The sequence below is a fragment of the Haliotis rufescens genome, unplaced genomic scaffold (assembly GCF_023055435.1).
Source record: "Haliotis rufescens isolate VD_foot unplaced genomic scaffold, xgHalRufe1.0.p SCAF_53, whole genome shotgun sequence".
Taxonomy (NCBI): Eukaryota; Metazoa; Mollusca; class Gastropoda; order Lepetellida; family Haliotidae; genus Haliotis; species Haliotis rufescens.
In genome coordinates this window covers 2476254-2497543 of record NW_025964257.1, presented here as the reverse complement: position 1 = coordinate 2497543, position 21290 = coordinate 2476254, and the positions used below count along the sequence as shown (strand labels likewise).

Sequence of the window (21290 nt, the reverse complement as noted above, 5' to 3'; positions counted from 1 at the left end):
GTTTGCAGGGTGGGGTTCAATTGTTAACATGTCACACTGTCTGATTATCTGACATTATTGATGTAATGCTGAAAGCAGTATAGATCCACAAACCCATGATTAACATGTATATATTTCTATGTATGTTTCATGCTCCTTTCATTGTAACATCCTGTAAGAACACAGGGCTGTTTAAATGTGAGATTACTTGGTGATTTCCCTCATTACATTTGTAAATTTGTTTTTAATAAAGATTTAAAATTAGCTATGTTGTCAAGTTGTTGCCTGGTGGCGACGCAATTTGCGCCCAGCTTGTAAGCACCACGCTCTTTCTGACTGGTTTCACCAGTGCTTAACGTATCCGACCTGCATCATTTCAGGCTTTCCTCCCACATCAAGCTGACACGCCGTGATATGACTGGAATACTGTTCAAGCTGCATTAACCTCCGAAATAGGATCCCTGACTTCAGTGGAAAGTGTTTTTCTTGTTTGTTTGTTGTTTAACGCCACACTCAGCAACATTCCAGCTTTTTGGCGACGGCCTGTCAATAATCCAGTCTGAACCAGACAATCCAGTGGTTGACATCATGAGCATCAATCCACGGAATTGGAATATGATGACATGTATCAACCAAACAGTCAATATTAATGCCAAAATCCTTCCCTCCAAATTGGTATCAGCAGAACATTATACACGGAACAAGAATAAAAAATACAATAGGCTTTTATACGATGAACGACAACAAAAACACGAATTTTAAGTTACATGATGTGTGACAGTTAACGCTAATGGCGGACACACTCCATGTTGAATGTCTCCCCACGTGTTCGTGTCCAACTCGTGCCATTCGGGCACAAGCCAAATGGAGACTGGTGACCCTCAAATGAATGGAGTGGCATGAACACAGATGCTGCTTTAAACAAGAACGATAACTCCTATTCTACCAGCATCTTGTAATTTTGAGGGACCATTGTAAAATATTGTGTACAAAAAACATGTTTTTTTAAAGAGCACATTTATCAATCAACTCACCTGTTCTGATGTTGTGCTTGAAAATTAAGATTGTAAAATCAGATGCGGAAGAGTGGTGTGGCGACGTTGTTGTCTGATTATCTCATGCACAGAACAACTTCATTTCATTCGTTTTGCTTTACGCCAAGTATTACTCAACTTGAAACAAGCGTTTTCGAAGTGCTTCAGTTTGCATTTTCGAAATTGTTGATGTATGTGCGCACATGATTTGTGGTAAGCGATCCACCATGTAGCTGTGACCGTTTTCGGAGGAATCTAAGTTTACAAACAACCTGTAACAAATATTTTTAGTTCTCTTATTAATGTAATTAAGGTATGTGATACGGATCAGGCAACAGAGAGGGCATTCGTCACCGCTCGCCTCTTTCCGTAACCTGCAAGAAGACTCGTTCCCCTATCGATGAATGTTATGTGCGAAACTACGACAAACCAACCAGAATGCGTATATGACTTCAAGTACTTCGGTCGAAGAATCCCTCAGAAATAATTTGATTTTACATATGTATTGCAAAAATATGACAAAGATACAGCTAAATCTGTTCCATCATACTGTATAAGACTGTAAATGTGATGTTCAACGACATTTGGAATATATATGATATGTGGGGGACATCTTCGTGAATCATTACGAATTGAGTTGACAATTCGTTTGCCTTCGCCCGTTTGTGCTTAGATGGAGCCCTGTAAACATATCAGTCCATTTCCCCCACCGTCAACTACATATGTAAACATATCAGTCCATTTCCTCCACCGTCAACTACATATGTAAACATATCAGTCCATTTCCTCCACAGTCAAATACATCTGTGAACATATCAGTCCATTTCCTCCACCTACTACATCTGTAAACATATCAGTCAATTTCCTCCACCGACAACTACATCTGTGAACATATCAGTCCATTTCCCTCCACCGTCAACTACATCTGTGAACATATCAGTCTTTTTCCTCCACCGTCAACTACATCTGTGAACATATCAGTCTTTTTCCTCCACCGTCAACTACATCTGTGAACATATCAGTCTTTTTCCTCCACCGTCAACTACATCTGTGAACATATCAGTCCATTTCCCCCACCGTCAACTACATCTGTGAACATATCAGTCTTTTTCCTCCACCGTCAACTACATCTGTGAACATATCAGTCTTTTTCCTCCACCGTCAACTACATCTGTGAACATATCAGTCCATTTCCCTCCACCGTCAACTACATCTGTGAACATATCAGTCCATTTCCTCCATCGTCAACTCCATCTGTGAACATATCAGTCCATTTCCTCCACCTACTACATCTGTGAACATATCAGTCCATTTCCTCCACCGTCAACTACTTCTGTGAACATATCAGTCCATTTCCTCAACCGTCAACTACATCTGTGAACATATCAGTCCATTTCCTTCACAGTCAAATACATCTGTGAACATATCAGCCCATTTCCTCCACCGTCAACTCCATCTGTGAACATATCAGTCCATTTCCTTCACAGTCAAATACATCTGTGAACATATCAGTACATTTCCTCCACCGTCAACTACATCTGTGAACATATCAGTCCATTTCCTCCACCGTCAACTACATCTGTGAACATATCAGTCCATTTCCTCCACTGTAAACTACATCTGTGAACATATCAGTTCATTTCCTCCACCGTCAACTACATCTGTGAACATATCACTTTTTCACCGGCAGCAACATCTGTGAAAATATCTGTTCATGCCATCAAGTATATACTGCATCTGTAAGTATATCAGTCGTTTTCCACTACCAATGGATCATTGCAATTCAGTAATCACACCAGGTGTTCGAGGAAATTGCAAGCATGTCCTGCTTTATCGGTAGCGACCGCCACTCACACAACGCATATAACGTCTAAGCATGCGCTTGTTGCCTGACGCCGCTCAGCAGTTATTAAAGCATTAGTAACGCATGGAGCAGCTGATGGTAAATAGCTAAACGTGGTTAGTATTAATTACTCAATAGCTAAATTTGATACCTCTAAACTCTGCTAAAGATTTTCTCCTATTGTAGTAGCACCTAGTTGTCGGGTGGTAAACACAACAAACGGCTACAGGGTGTGAGCGGATGACTGTTAAATTCTCTCAGAAGTGAAAAGTGAACAAATACGGCCTGAAACAATGTATAAATAATAAGACATACGGCACAAAAAGACATAGAACATTGGCATTGTTATAATATACATAATGGCCTTAAATATAATTGACATTCAATTATATGAACTTAACATAGCGAGAAACCTATGTAATTCATGTAGTTTGTAACCTGCACAATGATATATATATTATATATGCTTATGACCCTATAATCAATTTTAACTAAACATAAACCCTGTCTACTGTCGTAATACTAGACAAGTACAATACTACATGATAATTACAATTGAGTGAGTGAGTTTTGTTTAACGCCGATATTCAAAAAAGTATTCCAGTTATATCACAGCGTGTCAGCTTAATGTGGGAGGAAAGCCCGGAGTGATGCAGGTCTCAGACGTTTACCACTTCGGTGAAACCCACGAGCACGGGTATGGTGCTGACAAACCTAGAAACATAATCGGGGCGAACCGGGATTCGAACCCACTATCATAGGTTTCTGGCTTGCCCAAGGGACGCAACTCTGCACAGCGAATTGCGGCGCCTTAGACGACTGGGCCACCCGTGCTCCCTTGATAACTACAAAGATATACGACGTCAGCATATATATATATCGAACTTGGGTATAGGGGCGAAAGACTAATCGAACCATCTAGTAGCTGGTTCCCTCCGAAGTTTCCCTCAGGATAGCTGGCGCTCGTCAAGCAGTTTTATCCGGTAAAGCGAATGATTAGAGGCCTTGGGGACGAAACGTCCTCAACCTATTCTCGACGATAATGATGAGCAAACGTGGATTGGAGTCAAGTCTTTGGTTAAATGTTAAGCCCATTGTAGAAGGTTTATCAACTACTCAGGAATTACTTTGCTGTGTTCGCGAACATGTGCTACTCTTCGTGGATAACACGTGCTACATTGTACCTAAAATGTTGTGAAATGCAGAAACCTAAAGCTGGAGCAGCTGGAATATATGCTCGACATAAAGGAAACGTTGACCCTTTTTTCAAGTACTTTTCGTGTGTATAATCAAGAGAATGTTCAATTGTAGCTCAAACATATGCAATCTGTGATAACCAAGCCATTGAAACACCTTTTCACTTATTGTCAACGATCCATTCACATAAGTTTCACCAATGTTGTACCTTTTAAACTCAATGGAATCTGTTTCAGCAGATGCACGAGACTGATTATTCTCTGCCTTGATGTTTTATATTTACAGAAATAAATATATACATAAATAAATGAATAGATACAGTTTAGTCTGTGTATTCTTACTCTGTTTATTGAACAAGTGAAATGTGTAATCTTGAGAATCTGGTCACTGACATCGTCTTCAGAATGACACTGGATATAAGTTGTGAAACAACATCACAATACTTATCTAAAGTGGGAACTCGTGTATATGGTGTTGGCTAACACATGGACAAACTGAACAAATGCTAACAAGTCAACCAAATAACGTTGTTTGTAAAAAAAAGGAAACATATTTTGTAATAAGTCACAAATCGGAATGATTTATTTCTGTAACCCTGACGTGCTGCGTGTGCGGAAGAATTATAGCCTGGCTTTGGGGTAAGTATTGTACATCTGTAGATGGAATATTGTTCACATGTAAGCTTAATTCAATGATCAGCATGAAAGCAGTTTGTTGTATCATGATTAATATCTCATTTCTGAAGTGTGTGACGTTGTATTCGTTTTTCTCCTCTAAAACACACCTGTCGTGTATTTACAAATACATTATTTAGTGCAATGTGAAATATTCAGTTGCAAACATAAAGGCGATACGTAAACAGACATGAGCATAACCAGCATAACTTGACTGATCTCCTTTAACTTACTCGCCATGGTCCATGGTTGGTTTCTGTAACTGTCCTTGTATCGAGCAAACGTTCAAACAATGTAATGAAACAGTGAAGTAAGTGATACAGATGTTTTGTTGTTGAATTGTTGTTAAACGCCGCACTCACCAATATTCCAGACATATGGTCAAGAAATAATCGAGTTTTGACCACACAATCCAGTGATTAACATCATGAGCATCGATCTACGCAATTGGGATATGCTGACATGCATCAACCAAGTCACCGATCCTGACCACCCGATCCCGTTAGCCGCCTTCTACCACAATGGAGAGTTGTCTGTTTGGACGATCCTGGTTTGCTGAAGACCTATTCTACGCCGGATCTTCATTGGTCTAAAAATGTTTTGAAATCTAATATGCTGCGTTCCTTGGTCTGTTACTGGAAGTGATACAATAATGAATTCCTTCTTCGTTACTTATTTCCATTGTCCGGACCTGAAAAATACAGACTACATGTAATTAAACACAGAATATGACAAATTATATGTCAACTCACAATAGCATGGGATGCTAAACGTGTTATATTAGGATAGGAAAGAAGGTATATGCCTCTGTTTAACGGTTCTGTACATGCACACAGTTGATCCATGGCAATGATATAAGAATTCAACCAGCAAGAGTGTTCCATGTTTTGGTTACCTTGAGAATGTGCTCCAGTGTTCTGGTATGGAGATGGTTTGATGGACTCATAGGTCACAGGGGGAGTCTCTGCCATGCCTTCATAGGTACTTGTATCTGCTGCAGCATCCGCTGAAGATGTAATTCATTACGTATTTAACCAGAAATCCACTTCAGAACTCTTCTTAATAGCACTTCAATATTACCTTTAGTGGAATACTGAAATTTAAATCAGTATTGAGCAAACCTTTATCTACCTTTTGTATTGTCATAAATCTTCAAATGTGAGTACTGTTGTTTTTCTCATTCCTCTAAATTTGAATACTGGTCAGGACCATTAATTTGATCTGAAACAAAACATTTTGGAAATATTGTAATGACTTCAGTGCTAAACAGTCCCATACATAATAGTAATTTCAGCAAAAGGGTAACAACCAATAACCAGTACATACCTAGTGATGAATACCCTCTGTTGTCCATTTCTACAGTTTCAGGATTCCTGGTGCTGCAAAATTAACAAGGTCCGTTTCAACAAGAAACATAATGGAATGGAGCGCTAAACTTCAGTTTATAATATACGTCTTTAGTTATCTTATCATGGCTCTATTACCTTATTTAGTATTTTCACATGTTCCGTACATTGTTATCTTTAACTTTGACATTCATAATACCTTTTTCGTAATGAAGTTTCTGGAAAACAAAAATAGCCACATGGTACATAATGTAAAACACACATCACACATGGCAAAACACTTTTCATTCATAAAGGAAACCTACAGTGGCAAGGATCAAGTCAACTGTAAATGACTGCATGTTCATATTATTAACAACATAAATTTGATGATACAAATGTGTCTTTTCTGTCAATATTAATGTCGAATACATGCAAATAAGGAAATCCTAGGCCTGACAATAAGGTTTTCAAACCCATTCATCAATATAATGGAAAATCATTATTAAATTATTCCTATTGACAATCGCTTTACAAAGGAAATTTAATTATTTACCTTTCAGAATATGTCCGAGCCTAGGCTTGTATACCTTTCTGTACAGTACCATCAGAACAATTCCCCCGATGAGCAAAGTAAGAAGAAGGGTCCCAACTGTGGATCCTGCTATCACCCCTGTACACGAACATGGAGTTTCAAGGTTTTGCTGATTTGGTGGATCTGCAATATGAGTAGAACATCATTACAGACGTACAGGGTGCAAATCATAGTCAGTGTAAAGGGTCGGGTGAAAGGGTATTCGTTACCAGTTTCCGACTTACAACTCATTGGCTCGAGCCCCGATACACATGTTCACGTTTAATGAAAAGATGTAAGGAACATTACTTGAAGTACTTCACAATGGGAAATTACTCTCAAATACAACATATGCATGTATGCAAATTCTTTTATCGTGATGAGTTGTTAATTACATTTACATCAGATTAAACCATTTTTCATTCGACTTGAGTGACACATACCTCCAGCAGTCCTAGTTTCTACTAATACATATCTGTTAGAATCCATATAGTCATTTCTAGCATGTAGTCGAAATATGTGAATATCTCCCCGTGTAAGCCCAGTCACTTCCACCACCATCATCTTGCCGGTGTCTGCATAGGTCTTGTAGACAGTCCAAGTTCTTGATTCAAACTTGAGATACTCAAGCAGAAACGTCTGAGGGTTTCCACCATTGAACCCAGGCAGCCAGGATAACCATACCGACGACGTTGTTGCATTATCCAGATCTCTAAACTGTGTAGGTATCTGTGGTGGCCCTTTAAACAAATTAATATGAAAAGGAATGTTGTAAAAGCTTTCTCAGAGAATGTTTCTAATGTTAATCTCATTATTTGTACAGTGAAGATGTAATGTTTAAACAACAGTCAAATATAGGTATTGAAACATATGAACAATTGTATCCTGAATTAGTGAATGATACATCAGAATGTCGCGGCTCACCTTCAGACACTACGCTGACTGTGTAAGTCACTAAACCGCCTTCACCGTTATTGGCTGTCAGACTGTAGTCCCCGAAGTCCTGCTGTTGGAGGTTAGTAAGATGTAGTCTGGCAGTGACCGAGATGTCTGAGACAGGGCTGGAGGAACCAGTGAGGTCTTGGCTAGTGCTTGTGGTTCTACTCCAGGTGAATGTAGGAAGGGGGTAGGCCAGGACTGACACAGACACGTTCACGTTACCGGCCAGTCTAGCGGCGTATTTGAGTTGCTGGGCAGCTGTCTCCTCAAGCCGAGGAGAACCTGGTTAAATGTAGACCACATATGCAATGACTCTGGAACAAATAATATCCGTTGGGGGCAGAATATTATGAAGATCAAATTTACCGAGTATGTAGAATTTTTTATAAGGAGCTTTTCGTTGATACTTAAAATTGGCTGTATCAAAATAAGAGACATGATAACTCAGATATACAAGCAAACCGTCAGTTTGCCTTTTACACAACACTGTTATCATCATAGACAAAGTTGCGACATTAACCATCAATGGAAATCATCACAACACTACCATCCTTATCGAATATCCAAACAGATTACATTTGACCAGCAACTCCACCCTCTGGCTGACAGGTGCCCCGATGTTGTTAGTGGCTGTACAGGAGTAGTTCCCTCTTTGTCTACAGTCTGCTGACTCCAGTCTATATTCTGCTGTCATGGAGTTATCTGCCCTTGTCAACTCCTCCGTTCCATTCAGCAACCTGATGACTGACCTCGGATTACTATCAACCTGGCATCTCAAGGTCACTGGATCTGATTCATTAACTGTCACTGAACCACCGAGAGAGTTGACAGTAAACATACTCACAGTGGCGGGATCTGAAAATATAACAACTTAAAAATCTATGGTTCGCTTTACAATTATAAGGATAATGCACAACCAAGTATTTTTTACTTTACACTTTGTTCAAGGATTCTGATGTGTAGACTATATACTTCCACTGAACATAAACACTGACTGTAACACTGTCACCAGTGTAGACTATATACTTACACTGAACATCAACACTGACTGTAACACTGACTGTAACACTGTCACCAGTGTAGACTATATACTTACACTGAACATCAACACTGACTGTAACACTGCCACTACTCCCGTGTGTATTAGAAGGCTGACATCTGTAGGAGCCTGTCTTAGATCTGTCAGCTTGTCCTAGACTCAGAGTGGCTCCACTGCTGAAGACTGTTCCATTGTGTAACCACCTGTAGCTACAGCCGGGTCTACAGAGGGCGGAACACGTGATTGATGGAAGAGTCTGGTGTTCTGTCACAGTGTAGGAGGAGGTGGAGGGAGTCAGGTAGATCTGGTAGGGCCCGTCTGGAATACATGGCACTGTGGCACTGATACCGTGATACAAGATAAAGTTATACCTCTAATAACACACATAAGGAAAACAATGATGAGTTGATGATATTCAGAAAAATACCTTCTAAGCTGTATGACAACACATTATGTATTTAATAGCAGCATGTACATAAACGAGCGATTGTTTAAACGTTCCACGGTTTGGTGTGGCCTTCGAAAAATAATTGTTCAGCATGATAAATACATACTCTGTTCATCATTTTTTCATGGTTATGACGTTTTGTGTCTGTTTAAGACGACAGGCTGTGAGACAAAAAGGAACAGTATGGGGAAACTTGACAGCGGTCTGCTTCTGTATATATTTACAAAAAATCTAATTATCCTATGAAACACACGTGGTGCTGGCAAATGGTCAATCTCCCGTGGAGCCTGTGATTCAACTGAAATTTCGGAAAGCATGAATTTGTGAAAACTAAAATAATTTGCTTTGATAGATTTTTGTTTTCTGCTGTAAACTCCACCAATCCTAGGGTGGTCGAGTAGCTTAGTAGTCAAAGGGTTCGCTCGTCACGACAAAGACCCGGGTTAGATTCCCGACATGGGTACAATGTGTGAAGCCCATTTCTTGTGTCCCCCGCCGTGATATTGCTCGAATATTGCTAAAAGCGGCGTAAAACCATACTCACTCACTCACTCCACCAATCCAAAGTTGATATATTAAGAATTCAATACCATCGACATAGAAAAAACCTAATGTTTGTTTTGTGTGTTTGATCACGAGGAAGGTGCAGGTAAGAAGTCCAACGCAATATGGCATATCAATCAAAAATTTAATATGTACAGACAGATTAGTATCCAGTCTTTCCCGATAGATGCTATTTTCCTTACGAGTGTGTTTCAAAATGAATCCATCGCGCAGCTTTGTAAATTCTACGTTAAAAGAAAACGTCCCTGGTTTAAGGGTGCCGTGTGAATATGTATACAACTTTCGTAACTGATGATTCGATAATGGTTTCTTCTCTAAAAGAGCAAACTGGAAATATATAGTGCGAAGCTTTCTCCGAGATCGATTGTAAGAACTGATGAGATCCCGATTCTGTTATAACGTTAATAATAGCATAAGCACTAATATCACCAAGCGAGAGACAACAGGAATATGTAGCCTCATTGTATCAAAGTCGGTAATGTGTATGCGAGAGGAGGGCCGATCGACACATCAGTCAATCACGTTTGTCATGTTGCCCATGCGATTGTACACGAGTCAGCAGGTAGTTTAGACGTTATGAGGTGAGGCGAAATGTAGTTTACGTCGTGTCCAGGACTATAACAGTTATAAAACGACGTGCATGCACGTGTGTCTGTGTGTGTCTGGCTGATTGTACTTGTCCGGACAAATGCCTAGTGTGTTGTGCTGGTCAACTGATTTGCAGTATACTGGCCCTGAGCCGACCAGTCCTTGTTTTAGACCAAAATGCCAAGCGCCTGTCAAGGTACTGTCTTTTAATGTATTTTTGTGTGACGCGACCGGGAATCGAACCCACAGTCATCCGATCTCCGGCGGAAGTTATGTCCACTGGACCACAGAAACTCTTTCTAGTAATGAAATTGATTGTAATTATTGTTTGGCATCACTAATAACGGTGCACTAAGACAGGGGATTGCATCGGTTGACATTTCTAGTTGCTGTCCATTTTGTCCATAGGGCCTACTCTTATTCACAAAATGAATTTGAAAGTAGTAAGTATGATGAATGTTGTGTTGATGGTTCGATATAATGTTTTGTTTATTGGTGATGCTCTGAAGCGTTATGCAACGACAATACTTGTAATACTGCAATAAAAAAATTATATGCAATAGATCACAGGCGACTGAAAAATCCAGCCGACAAATTCAAATATATATGTAAACAATGCAGCGAATATTGAGATGAATGCACTGTTTGCCTTGTTTCGTGAATGTTAATAGTTTCTTTCTCGAGTAGGTTATCGTCTGAAAGTAGAGTAAACATTGTGTACGCAATCCCAAGGATCAGCTGATGACTACAAATAGTCCGGACATGGTGTTTTAATATCATGAGCAATACCACTATTTGTTTGTTTAAACAGTAATATCTCCGAAGGGTATATAATTAATATATATTACTTAACATTGAACAAAATGTTACTTTATAAACATCTTCATAATAGCCTAACCTAAGGTACGACACATCAGGGGAAACATCTAGCCTGTGTAGGTAAGTTATGTCTTGTTGACTATGACATTTCCTAAAAGTGAGTCTGTATACCCTTTCGATGTATATATCATATATATTCATATGTCTATTTATTTTGGAGCCCTTCGATATAAACAAAGCTAGTGTAATAACTCATCGCATTCAACTACTTATTTCAATAATTCAGCGAGTGATGAGAGTAAAGTGTATAGTGTGGATGACTGTTTGGATTAGTAGAAGATCAGAGTAAGAGTAGGAAAAGTGTACAGTTTCACAGTGTTAGCAACGCCTCCATTTGAATAAACCACTGATGACAAGGAATAGATCCATCATTTTGTTAACAGTGGGTGAGTAACAGATTAATTTAGTAGACCCCTTAACTACCAATGGCATGTGAACAGCCAGACAATATATCAATAGCTAATGTCACTGACCCTCCCTTCCGGTTTCTTCGAAGAATGTACTTCTAAATGCAGTTATTTGTATTTTATTATTGTATATTTTGTAACTGTTCATATTGACAATTGATGATTGAACCTCACATAAATCAGTAGCGTGAGACATTTATAAGTAACGTGTTTACTGTACTCACACTGTGGCTCCATGTTGTACCCCTGGCTCCACTCTGACTCCAGACCCTGACTTTCTCTGGCCCTGCATCTGTAGCTGTGACTGTCCCGGGAACTCACTGTGAAGATGTAGGGGGGACCAGGAGAGGTAACTGTGATGTCAGTGTTGTCACGCTGCCAGGTGTAGGTCAAGGTCAGACCATGGTCAGCTGGGACAGTGGTAGAGGTGGAGCTGCAGGTCAAGGTCACTGTCTGGTTGTAGACAGGAGTTGTTGACACTGGACGACCAGGAGTGGTGGGCTTGCCTTTCAAAAGACTTCATGTGTAAATTAGGAGCTTGATAGAAAAGACAATAGTGGCGTGAGTTAGCATGTTAGCAATCTTAACACCAGCTATGAATGGATAACAATCTTCATATTAACACATTGTAATGAATCGTAATAAAGTCTTATAATCCACTCTTAAAGATAAGCATTCGTGAGAAGATTGCGTCTTCTACACATTTAACCATCTCATGAATCTAACAGAACTAGTGTGACGTCAACGACGATGGCTACATGCTCAACATTGATGTTGACAAACGTTATGACAAACTCATATGGTCATATACTTTCAAGAACAAAATAACGAGTCTTTAAAACGAATTATCATTGATTGACAAGATTACAATTCCTCGACTTCATCGGACACGATGTTGGGTTGGATCAAATCAACAGATAAGAAACAATAACGGTCTTTAATGTGCTAAAACCTTTTCTGTTGTGTGTTCAAATGTTGTGTCACGAGGGTTGAAATAGCGATCCCCATCAAGTATTGAGACATGTTTACACGACATAAACCCCCAAAAGTTTAGATAATGTCTTTGAAGTATAATATAATATTCTTGCTCATCTGGACACATGTAACATTAAGTTTTATACAGTTTTAATACAACAGTCTATCCTAACAGTACAAATAAATCAGTTTTAACTTCTTTTATTCATTTTGTGCATATGTACGTGCAACAAACATCACTAAACCTGTATTTGAAGAAGTTTAACATCATTAGGACAGATTAGATTTTCCCTATTAGTATGTTAAGTATTTATTTATGTATTAATTTAAAGGCAGTGTTTCAGTTCTGTCTTATCAATACATTGTGCCCTTGCTTGCAGGCATGAACAGAATTATACTGGACATGCGTTACAGATTTGGTTCGAGCAAGTGAAGCTGGCGAATGTCATTATTTGTAATGAATGTCTAGTTGCGCATGCGTAATCGACTCTGCTTAATGCAGAGATTGCTATTGGATATGGAAAGGGTTTTGTCACTCTATTTACATGACTCAAAATACAGGATCAACAAAATACTGTGTAATCAGATGCAAAATACAGCCTGAAAGTGACAATGGATCCACAAATAAGAGAACACAAATACAATAAAAATATGATTCACGGAAATGTCAAGCAGTTCATTTGTAATATGTGTAAACCTTATCAGAATATTCGTACAGCGCACACTTGTATTTTCTGCGATTTGGTTGCTGCAGCCAGTAGATTCGTAAAGCCCGTGTTTAGAATTAATGCATAAGCTCAACATTTGCCTTGCAGAAAGTAGGTCAGTGAACTGTCAATTGGTTACAGATAATCAACAGTTGGAACAATGGAGTGACATCATAGATGTTTTTTTTTATTTTGGCTCCAAACCACCGTAGCGACTATAACTAGACACTAGATAACTTTCCCGAAATAAAACCAATACCAAGTACAAACATACGGAGGCACATTACGACCATGAACTCCCACGAATGTAAGCAATTATCAAAAGCGAATCCACAATAAGCAGGGCCTACAATTTCGGTTTAAAATGTTTTGGATCTTAAGGAAAAAAAGTTCTGCAGAAATTTACTTTTTATGCGTATAGCTTTTTTGCTTATAGCTATGCCTAGGAAGTGGAGAACGACCCCACTACTGAATGTATTCAAACCTCAGACACCGATTATACCCCTTCTATAACATTCGACCAGATACCACCCGTTCATAGAAATATTGATTTTGTAATGGATATATTACTGGCGGTTGATATAACTACGATTATTGAATCCCTCCATAACTGATATTGTGAATATATTTAAACAAATGTGACGTGAATTGATTTATAATTTTACACTGACCAAGTTAACATAAACAAATGACAACTGCACGATTCACTATAATTTATCAAAAGTTGATATTGTCAGTGTACATGATGCCTCTAACAATATAGATACGAGGGTGTGATGAGGTGATGTTGCAAAAGGACACACGTGTATTTGTTTAGTTCCATAAGGATACACATTCATACACATCAATGAGTTGCTATGTTTGCTTGCTCTGAATACACGCGGGTTTTCAAAATCAATCAGTAAAATAGATTCGATATTACCACTCATGATATCACAACATACATTTTCCTAAAGAACGAGGCCATGCACTAAATGCATACATTTGTAGGGTAACCAAGTGACTGCTGGCGTTCGGCGCAGTATGCTTGAATACTGTTTGTTGACATGCCTATCCGTTTGCTGTTTACCCCTGTCATCAATATATCAACAGTCTGTAATTATTTGAGTCAGGATGCACTTCTCTGTCAGAATTGGGTCATCCAGGCGAGTTAGATTTTGACAGCAGCACACGCGTCTTGTGGATTTTTCAAGAGTGGTAACAGTTCAGAAAATGTCCTCCCATATTTATAGTGTTCACTCACTCACGACAATCACTTTGTTGCCGTCAATGGGTGAGCGGTTGTTCGAGATAAAGAGGGTGTCTTTTGTTTGCGTTTATATTTTGCTGTTACAACTGATCCGTTTCTAAATATCATTATTTTTGTAAATATCCTCCTGACAGTAATACCACATGTGTTTTACCAGTGTTACCTTGCATGCAGGTGACATTCATCTTCATTACAATCGTTTGTTACCTGCGACATCTAATATTATTTTAGTGAGTGTGGTTTCAATCAGTCTTTTAGCAAATATCACACTTGGGGATACCAGAAATTGGCTTCACACATTGCACCCATGTGGGACTTCAAGCGGGGGTTTTAACCACAAGGCTACCACACCGTGCCTAATATTATTAGAGACAAGGAATACATGTATTGTCACAGAACAACTGTTTAATTTTAAAAACAATTTTTTTTTAAATTTTATAATCAGGACACGTTCCGAGGAAAGTCAAGTGATGAAAGGTTGCTTTTGTTTTGAAACTGCCCACGTGGTTGTATTTTTATTTAAAGGAGAACTTATGTTCAATAAAACACATTTTTGTGCAACCTAGTGTGTATCATAAGTAGGTATTCATTTGCTGATATGAATTGAACAGTGAAGAACAAAGCACCAATGGAGGATATACTGTTACCCCGTTGTGACAGCATTCCTTATAACTGAGAGTTCTTTACCTAATTCATAAACCCGGACGATTATGTTTACGATACATTCTTATTTAAGACACAAGTTTATGTTTTTATCTGAATATGTATATGGAATATAAAGAGGACTAAACTATGTGTACGAAACGTCAACAAATCAAAACTTAGTAGCCACTCACCCAAAACAACAAGTTTCTGTCCACAGTTCTGTATCACAATAGTAGCCCCTCCGTTCCCACACGTGTATGTCCCTGCATCTGATGTCTGGATGTTGCTGAGGGTGAAGGTGACATTCCTGGCTGCTATGTTCCCCTGGTACTCCAGTCTGCCTCTGTAGTTGGGCAAGATAACAACTGTCAGAGAACTTGTCACTACGAACACGGCCGCATCACCAGCAGGACTGACAGCGTAGAAACCAGTACCTGACCCCAGACCGCCCTGTGGAATCTCCCAGCTGAACCTGGCCGTGTCAGACACTGGAGACGACACTGGACTGGCACTGGGTGCACCTGACACAACACCTGCAGGAAGAAGTCATGTGGATATGTAGCATGTAGCATGAGGTTTGAATGTACTTTACGCCAAGTCGTCATGTTCTGATTGACCTGTTATTATGATTAAACAAGAAGATATTCTATTTATATCAAGTATGCCGGGTAATATTACTATTTAAATAAGTAAAATATACAGTCATAACACATGTGTCTGACACGAAATTATTACCTGCAATCACATAAAATATAGTTGCAGCAGCTATTTTCATTATGCGTGTTGTCTGGTACCTTGGTGAGACCTGAAACGATATATCAGTCATTTGGATGCTGATTGATACATTTGGTATCAATGAGATATTCATATGAGAGAAGGATCATATTACTGTCTTATCAGCTGTCTGGTATCAACTATGCTGTGATGATAGTGTGTGTGTGATAATAGTCCTCGATGTGTTAGACGGTGTGACAGTACGTACGTATTGCACAGTGAACGCTGATGGACGAGTCAGATGAATATATGCGTATAAACTTCAGGACCTTCAACATGATAGAATAATTTGTGATCATATTGTTAACTGTACTAACACAAACATTTATTAAAAGTGTGATATACGCTCACATGACACATGTTTCATATCACATACATATATGAACATAACATGGGAATCTTGACTTGGAGCCCACAATCATTGGATCCTGGCATGCCTAAGAAAGTCCGTCCCATGACTGAAGGAAAGACGATCATGCTGATAATATGAACATACATACTGGTACAAGGCATCAGTAAGGGGATAGTTTTGAATATCATTAAAACTCTCTGCCTTTCCGACGTCAAAGGAAACAAAAGGAATTCTGTCGCCTTAAAGAATTAAAGTAACTATTTGCAAAATTTCCATTGAGGCCAGATTTGTAATATACATGATATGAACAACTGGAAACTGTAAGTCTGATGTGACTGTTCATCTATATGTCCTGCGTTCCCATCGCACTCGCGCATATTTCCATACTGGTGTGAATAGAGTAGACGTTTAGTATTACGGACAAAGGGACACCACTCTGCATTGCCTTTAGACGACCCAGACAATCCCATTCAAATCAGCTGTGTTCAGGTTCTAGGTTGTACCTGTAAAGCTTTGTGTTTTAATTAACCCTACACGTACAGATAGCTGACACACAGGTAACATTTATACACAAACAGAGGCCAGGTCAAAGTACACGAGTATAAAGAGATATTGTAGGTTACTCCAAAATACGTTATGTAATGTATGTTCGACAAGGTGATACAAATATACATTAACATACAAGGTGTCATGTGATGAGGTTAGAAATGTATACTTTACACATTCTTGATGAGGCCTCAGTTTGTTAGACAAAAATCGTTGTTACAGTCGTCATGTGTGACCGGGTAGCTCAACACGGAAGTAATATACAAGGTCGTGTTTACATTCTTATCAGTCGCTTTAAACTAGTTCAGGAGTGGCTAAATATAGCGGAGTCAGTCTCTGTCATATGATTGCAGGTTTATTTAGAGTTTTAGAGTGAGTGAGTAACAGTTTGTTTAACGCCGTGTTAGACACAGTATCTATATTACATCATGGCATGTCAACTTTGATGTTTATTTCTTCGGTGAATCCCACGTGCTGACAAACCAAGAAACATAAACTTGGATATCGATTCGGACCCACGATCGTTGTGTTCTGTCACGCCTATGTACGCCTCTATATACAGTGAGTGGTCACTTGCACCCGCATCTGTCGAGATATTCAGTGGCGATGTATGGTATATGTGTATGACATGACGTCGTTTAGTAATACAAACACAGTTCCGATTGAGTACAGCTCAGTTATTGCGTCAATATAGACGTTCAGTACACTTCTATTTAATCGAAGAAAAAATAGAAAAGTTTATGAAAATAGAAATAACCTTTAATGATCAGTAACGCAAACGGTTCGAGACTCGTAACATGCTCTGTCAAAGCAACATACAACATGGGAATCATATATATTTTACCAATAACTAATGAAATATGTTATTGTCTTTTTTCTTGTGTTGTTAAATATCTTGGGTCTTAACTCAATCGATAGGTACCGACATGTGTTCAAGCATATGATGACGTTTTATTCGCATAAATGTGTTCAATGGCAGCAACGAACAATACTGTTGATTTTTTAAACACCCTTCGACAGTGATTAGTTGTGCCATGTTGCAGCAGAATGAACCATTTAACCACTGTTTATTATTAACAGGAAAGTTTTACTGATGCAGTGTTAAGTCTGTCATCCATGTTAAACAGATCTGTATAATGATGGTTCTCTCTTGTTCTATTTGGGATATCCCTTTCTGATCCCACCAGTGCATTATTGCTATTTCAAGTATTATCATTATCTCTGTTCTCCTTCATTGTATACGGATGAAACATTGCCGGGGCGACAATGAAATGTAATTCACTCACTCACTCCTACCCTTGCATGAAATCACAGTTCTGGCCTATTCATTTACAAGCAATTGAGGGCGATGGGATAGCCTTGTGGTTAAAGCGTTTGCTCGTCACGCGGAAGACCCGGTTCGAATCCCCGCATGGGTACAATGAGTGACGCCCATTTCCCTGTGTCCCCCGCCGCGATATTGCTGAAATATTCATAAAAGCGTAAAACCATGCTCACTAACTACAAGCGATTGTAGGTAACCACAAAACCACAGTAAGGCACATCCACGTGTTATTCATGTAATATTGGTAGCATATAACAAAACATTATTTACACATGAAAATGAGTTGAACTCATCACGAACCATGGAACAGAGCAAAGCGTGCGTGACGGTTCATCGTTACTAGGTGTTTAACTTCTTTCAGGTGTGAACATGAACATGGAAGGACTATGCCTGCATATACATTTTACCATTGGATTCATGGGCTAATAGGTGCAATGATTACCATCAATCATACTTTTACTAGCTCGCACCAAATTACTTTGGCATTGTGGCAAATGTCAATTTATGATATATTTCAATTTCAGACAGTATTTTAATTTCACACGTAACGTTCTATTACATTATTATTAATTAAATAAATAAATGCAGCAAAGAGGGTTCACAGTCAGGCTGGTGAGGCTCATCATCAGCTCAGGACCCTTGCCCCCTCTACATGCAGCCCAGACAGCTCGGAAAAGCTGCCCATTCGAACCAACCCAGAACAGTTCGGAGAATGTGAAGACTCCACAACACTGCAGCCTTCTGCATTACCAACATGGTCAGAAGGGCTGTATTCCTGGCAGCAACCCCGGGTAGTCTCCTAATGCCCGTCAACAGATAGGGAGGTACCAAACCTAAGGCCCCGAGAACAGTGAGGAGTCGGACAACTTGGGATGCAAGTGTGACATTTCGAAAGCGAGGTCCGCATATTTGTCATGTTTTTTCTTGAGTCTTGTCCTTCACATTAGTGTCAAAAGGGACAGAAAATGCATCGACATATATATGATTCCATTGGGATTATCTAAAGGGACAAGATCAGGTTATTTGGCCTGGATAGGTCTGAGGCTGTGTAGGGGCCTATTCCAAAGAATTTAATATTTATCATTTTCCATGACGCCCTCTACATATTCTTGGTTGTATACAAGCATGGCGAATACGGTAATAAAAGGATCGAGCCACGCCACCAAGTCGCTTAAGAAACTGTTCCAATATGCCAATCATATGTGCAGCCACTCACCTGAACACATGTGAAACACCGCCAACAGCAAGGAACTCATTGACATGTAGTCTGACATGCTAATCGTATGTGCAGCCCCTCACCTATACACATGTGAAACACCGCCAACAGCAAGGAACTCCCTGACATGTAGTCCGGCATGCTAATCGTATGTGCAGCCACTCACCTGAACACACGTGTAGCTCCGCCAACAGCAAGGAACTCATTGACATGTAGTCTGACATGCTAATCGTATGTGCAGCCACTCTCCTGAACACATGTGTAGCACCGCCAACAGCAAAGAACTCATTGACATGTAGTCTGACATGCTAATCGTATGTGCAGCCACTCTCCTGAACACACGTGTAGCTCCGCCAACAGCAAGGAATTCATTGACATGTAGTCTGACATGCTAATCGTATGTGCAGCCACTCTCCTGAACACATGTGTAGCACCGCCAACAGCAAAGAACTCATTGCCATGTAGTCTGACATGCTAATCGTATGTGCAGCTGCTCACCTGAACACACGTGTAGCACCGCCAACAGCAAAGAACTCATTGCCATGTAGTCTGACATGCTAATCGTATGTGCAGCTGCTCACCTGAACACACATGTAGCACCGCTAACAGCAAAGAACTCCCTGACATGTAGTCTGACATGCTAATCGTATGTGCAGCCACTCACCTGAACACACGTGTAGCACCGCCAACAGCATTGACTTGTAGTCTGAGAGTAATAAGATGATTCAGTTATAATTCAGGGTTGATAATTAAAAGCAACAAAAGTAATGTATAAATGTTATAAGTAATTATAGTAAAGTGACAAAGTAATTCTTAGAATGTAGATGCTGCTGTTCGTAACTAAATTGTATGAAACTATCTGTTGTAGGAGAGGCAAAAAATTCTGAGAAACTTGCGTTTGTATGTAATATATTCCTTTACTTTCCAGACGCAATATAATGTTAATAGAAACTATAACATGGCTGTGTGAGTCGTCCTCATACGTTTGTGTGACAGCAGAAGGAGACACACAAGAGTTTTATTATCCAACTTCAAAACAACCTTCGAGAAAATATGGTTTCTGTATTGAAACCTGTGTGTCCAATTTATGTGTCGATATATACATTGTGTTAACAGTCATGCATGGTATCATGTTGACAATAACGTCTGCACTGTCAACACCATTGTCCCGTTTACGTTATCAATGATGTATTGAGCGTGAAATCACGTGTTTGGATTGCTATGAACGTGCTAATTTTCAACCTTTTAGAAAAAAATGACTGTTTCTAGCAAACCATAGTTTGTTTATGTTTACATGTCTCATACCAGATTGATGCAAGTGGTGTTTTACTGCATTCTCAGCAATAGGACTTCTCTGGGACATTATTATTATTGTCTGACTGTTCAAAGCGGCGTTAAAATCCCTATTTATACGTTGTCGATATATTCCTCATGGTACAGCTATTAGAGAATTTGTATTGGCAACTCACATTGAAAGCTTCCCGTTAGCTTCCTCACAACTTGGTACCTATTATTTAAATATCCTTTGTATCTATGAGTTGGGTATATACAGCAGATAGTGTACAATGTACATAAACCTACCGGTGACCCGCCTAAAAGTGATATAAGATATACAGTGTATATCCTGCCTGCAGCTTCCAGCAGTATATCAACAGACAACAGTATATCAACAGACAACAGTATATCAACAGACAAGCTATGTATCTATGAGTTGGGTATATACAGCAGACACTGTACAATATACATAAACCTATCGGTGACCCAGCAGTATATCAACAGACACCAATATATCAACAGACAGCAGTATATCAACAGACAGCAGTATATTAACAGACAGCAGTATATCAACAGACATCAGTATATCAACAGACAACAGTATATCAACAGACAACAGTATACCAACGGACAGCAGTATATCAACAGACAGCAGTATATCAACAGACAAGCTGAGTAGTATATGCGTCTGCAGATTGTGACCCAGTGTTGTAACAAAAGCACGTACCTGACATGCT

General features: G+C 39.3%; 2 protein-coding genes across 2 annotated transcripts in view; both read right to left on the bottom strand.

The window, feature by feature from the left end:
- The window catches only part of LOC124128749 (cell adhesion molecule 3-like), a 184717-nt gene that overhangs the window by 98915 nt on the left and 64512 nt on the right, over positions 1–21290 (bottom strand). The gene's annotated exons all lie outside the window — the stretch shown is intronic.
- LOC124119586 (nephrin-like) lies at positions 5199–17427 on the bottom strand. The gene is made up of 13 exons (XM_048385053.1): positions 16913–17427; positions 15802–15871; positions 15258–15599; positions 11715–11996; positions 8662–8922; positions 8142–8420; positions 7551–7847; positions 7070–7366; positions 6609–6770; positions 6273–6291; positions 6054–6106; positions 5623–5733; positions 5199–5418 (listed from the first exon to the last, which is right to left on the bottom strand). The coding sequence occupies exons 2-13, from the start codon at positions 15839–15841 to the stop codon at positions 5396–5398; spliced, it is 2166 nt and encodes a 721-aa protein (XP_048241010.1). The 5' UTR covers positions 15842–15871; positions 16913–17427; the 3' UTR covers positions 5199–5395.

What these genes read in the sequence shown, in the direction of transcription:
- LOC124119586 (XM_048385053.1), bottom strand. Translation starts at nt 15,841, where the DNA reads ATGAAAATAGCTGCTGCAACTATATTTTATGTGATTGCAG. An exon ending in TATATTTTATGTGATTGCAG is followed by an intron (nt 15,600 to 15,801) that starts GTAATAATTTCG and finishes TTCTTCCTGCAG; the next exon opens with GTGTTGTGTCAGGTGCACCC. An exon ending in CAGAGGGTATTCATCACTAG is followed by an intron (nt 5,734 to 6,053) that starts GTATGTACTGGT and finishes TTACATCTTCAG; the next exon opens with CGGATGCTGCAGCAGATACA.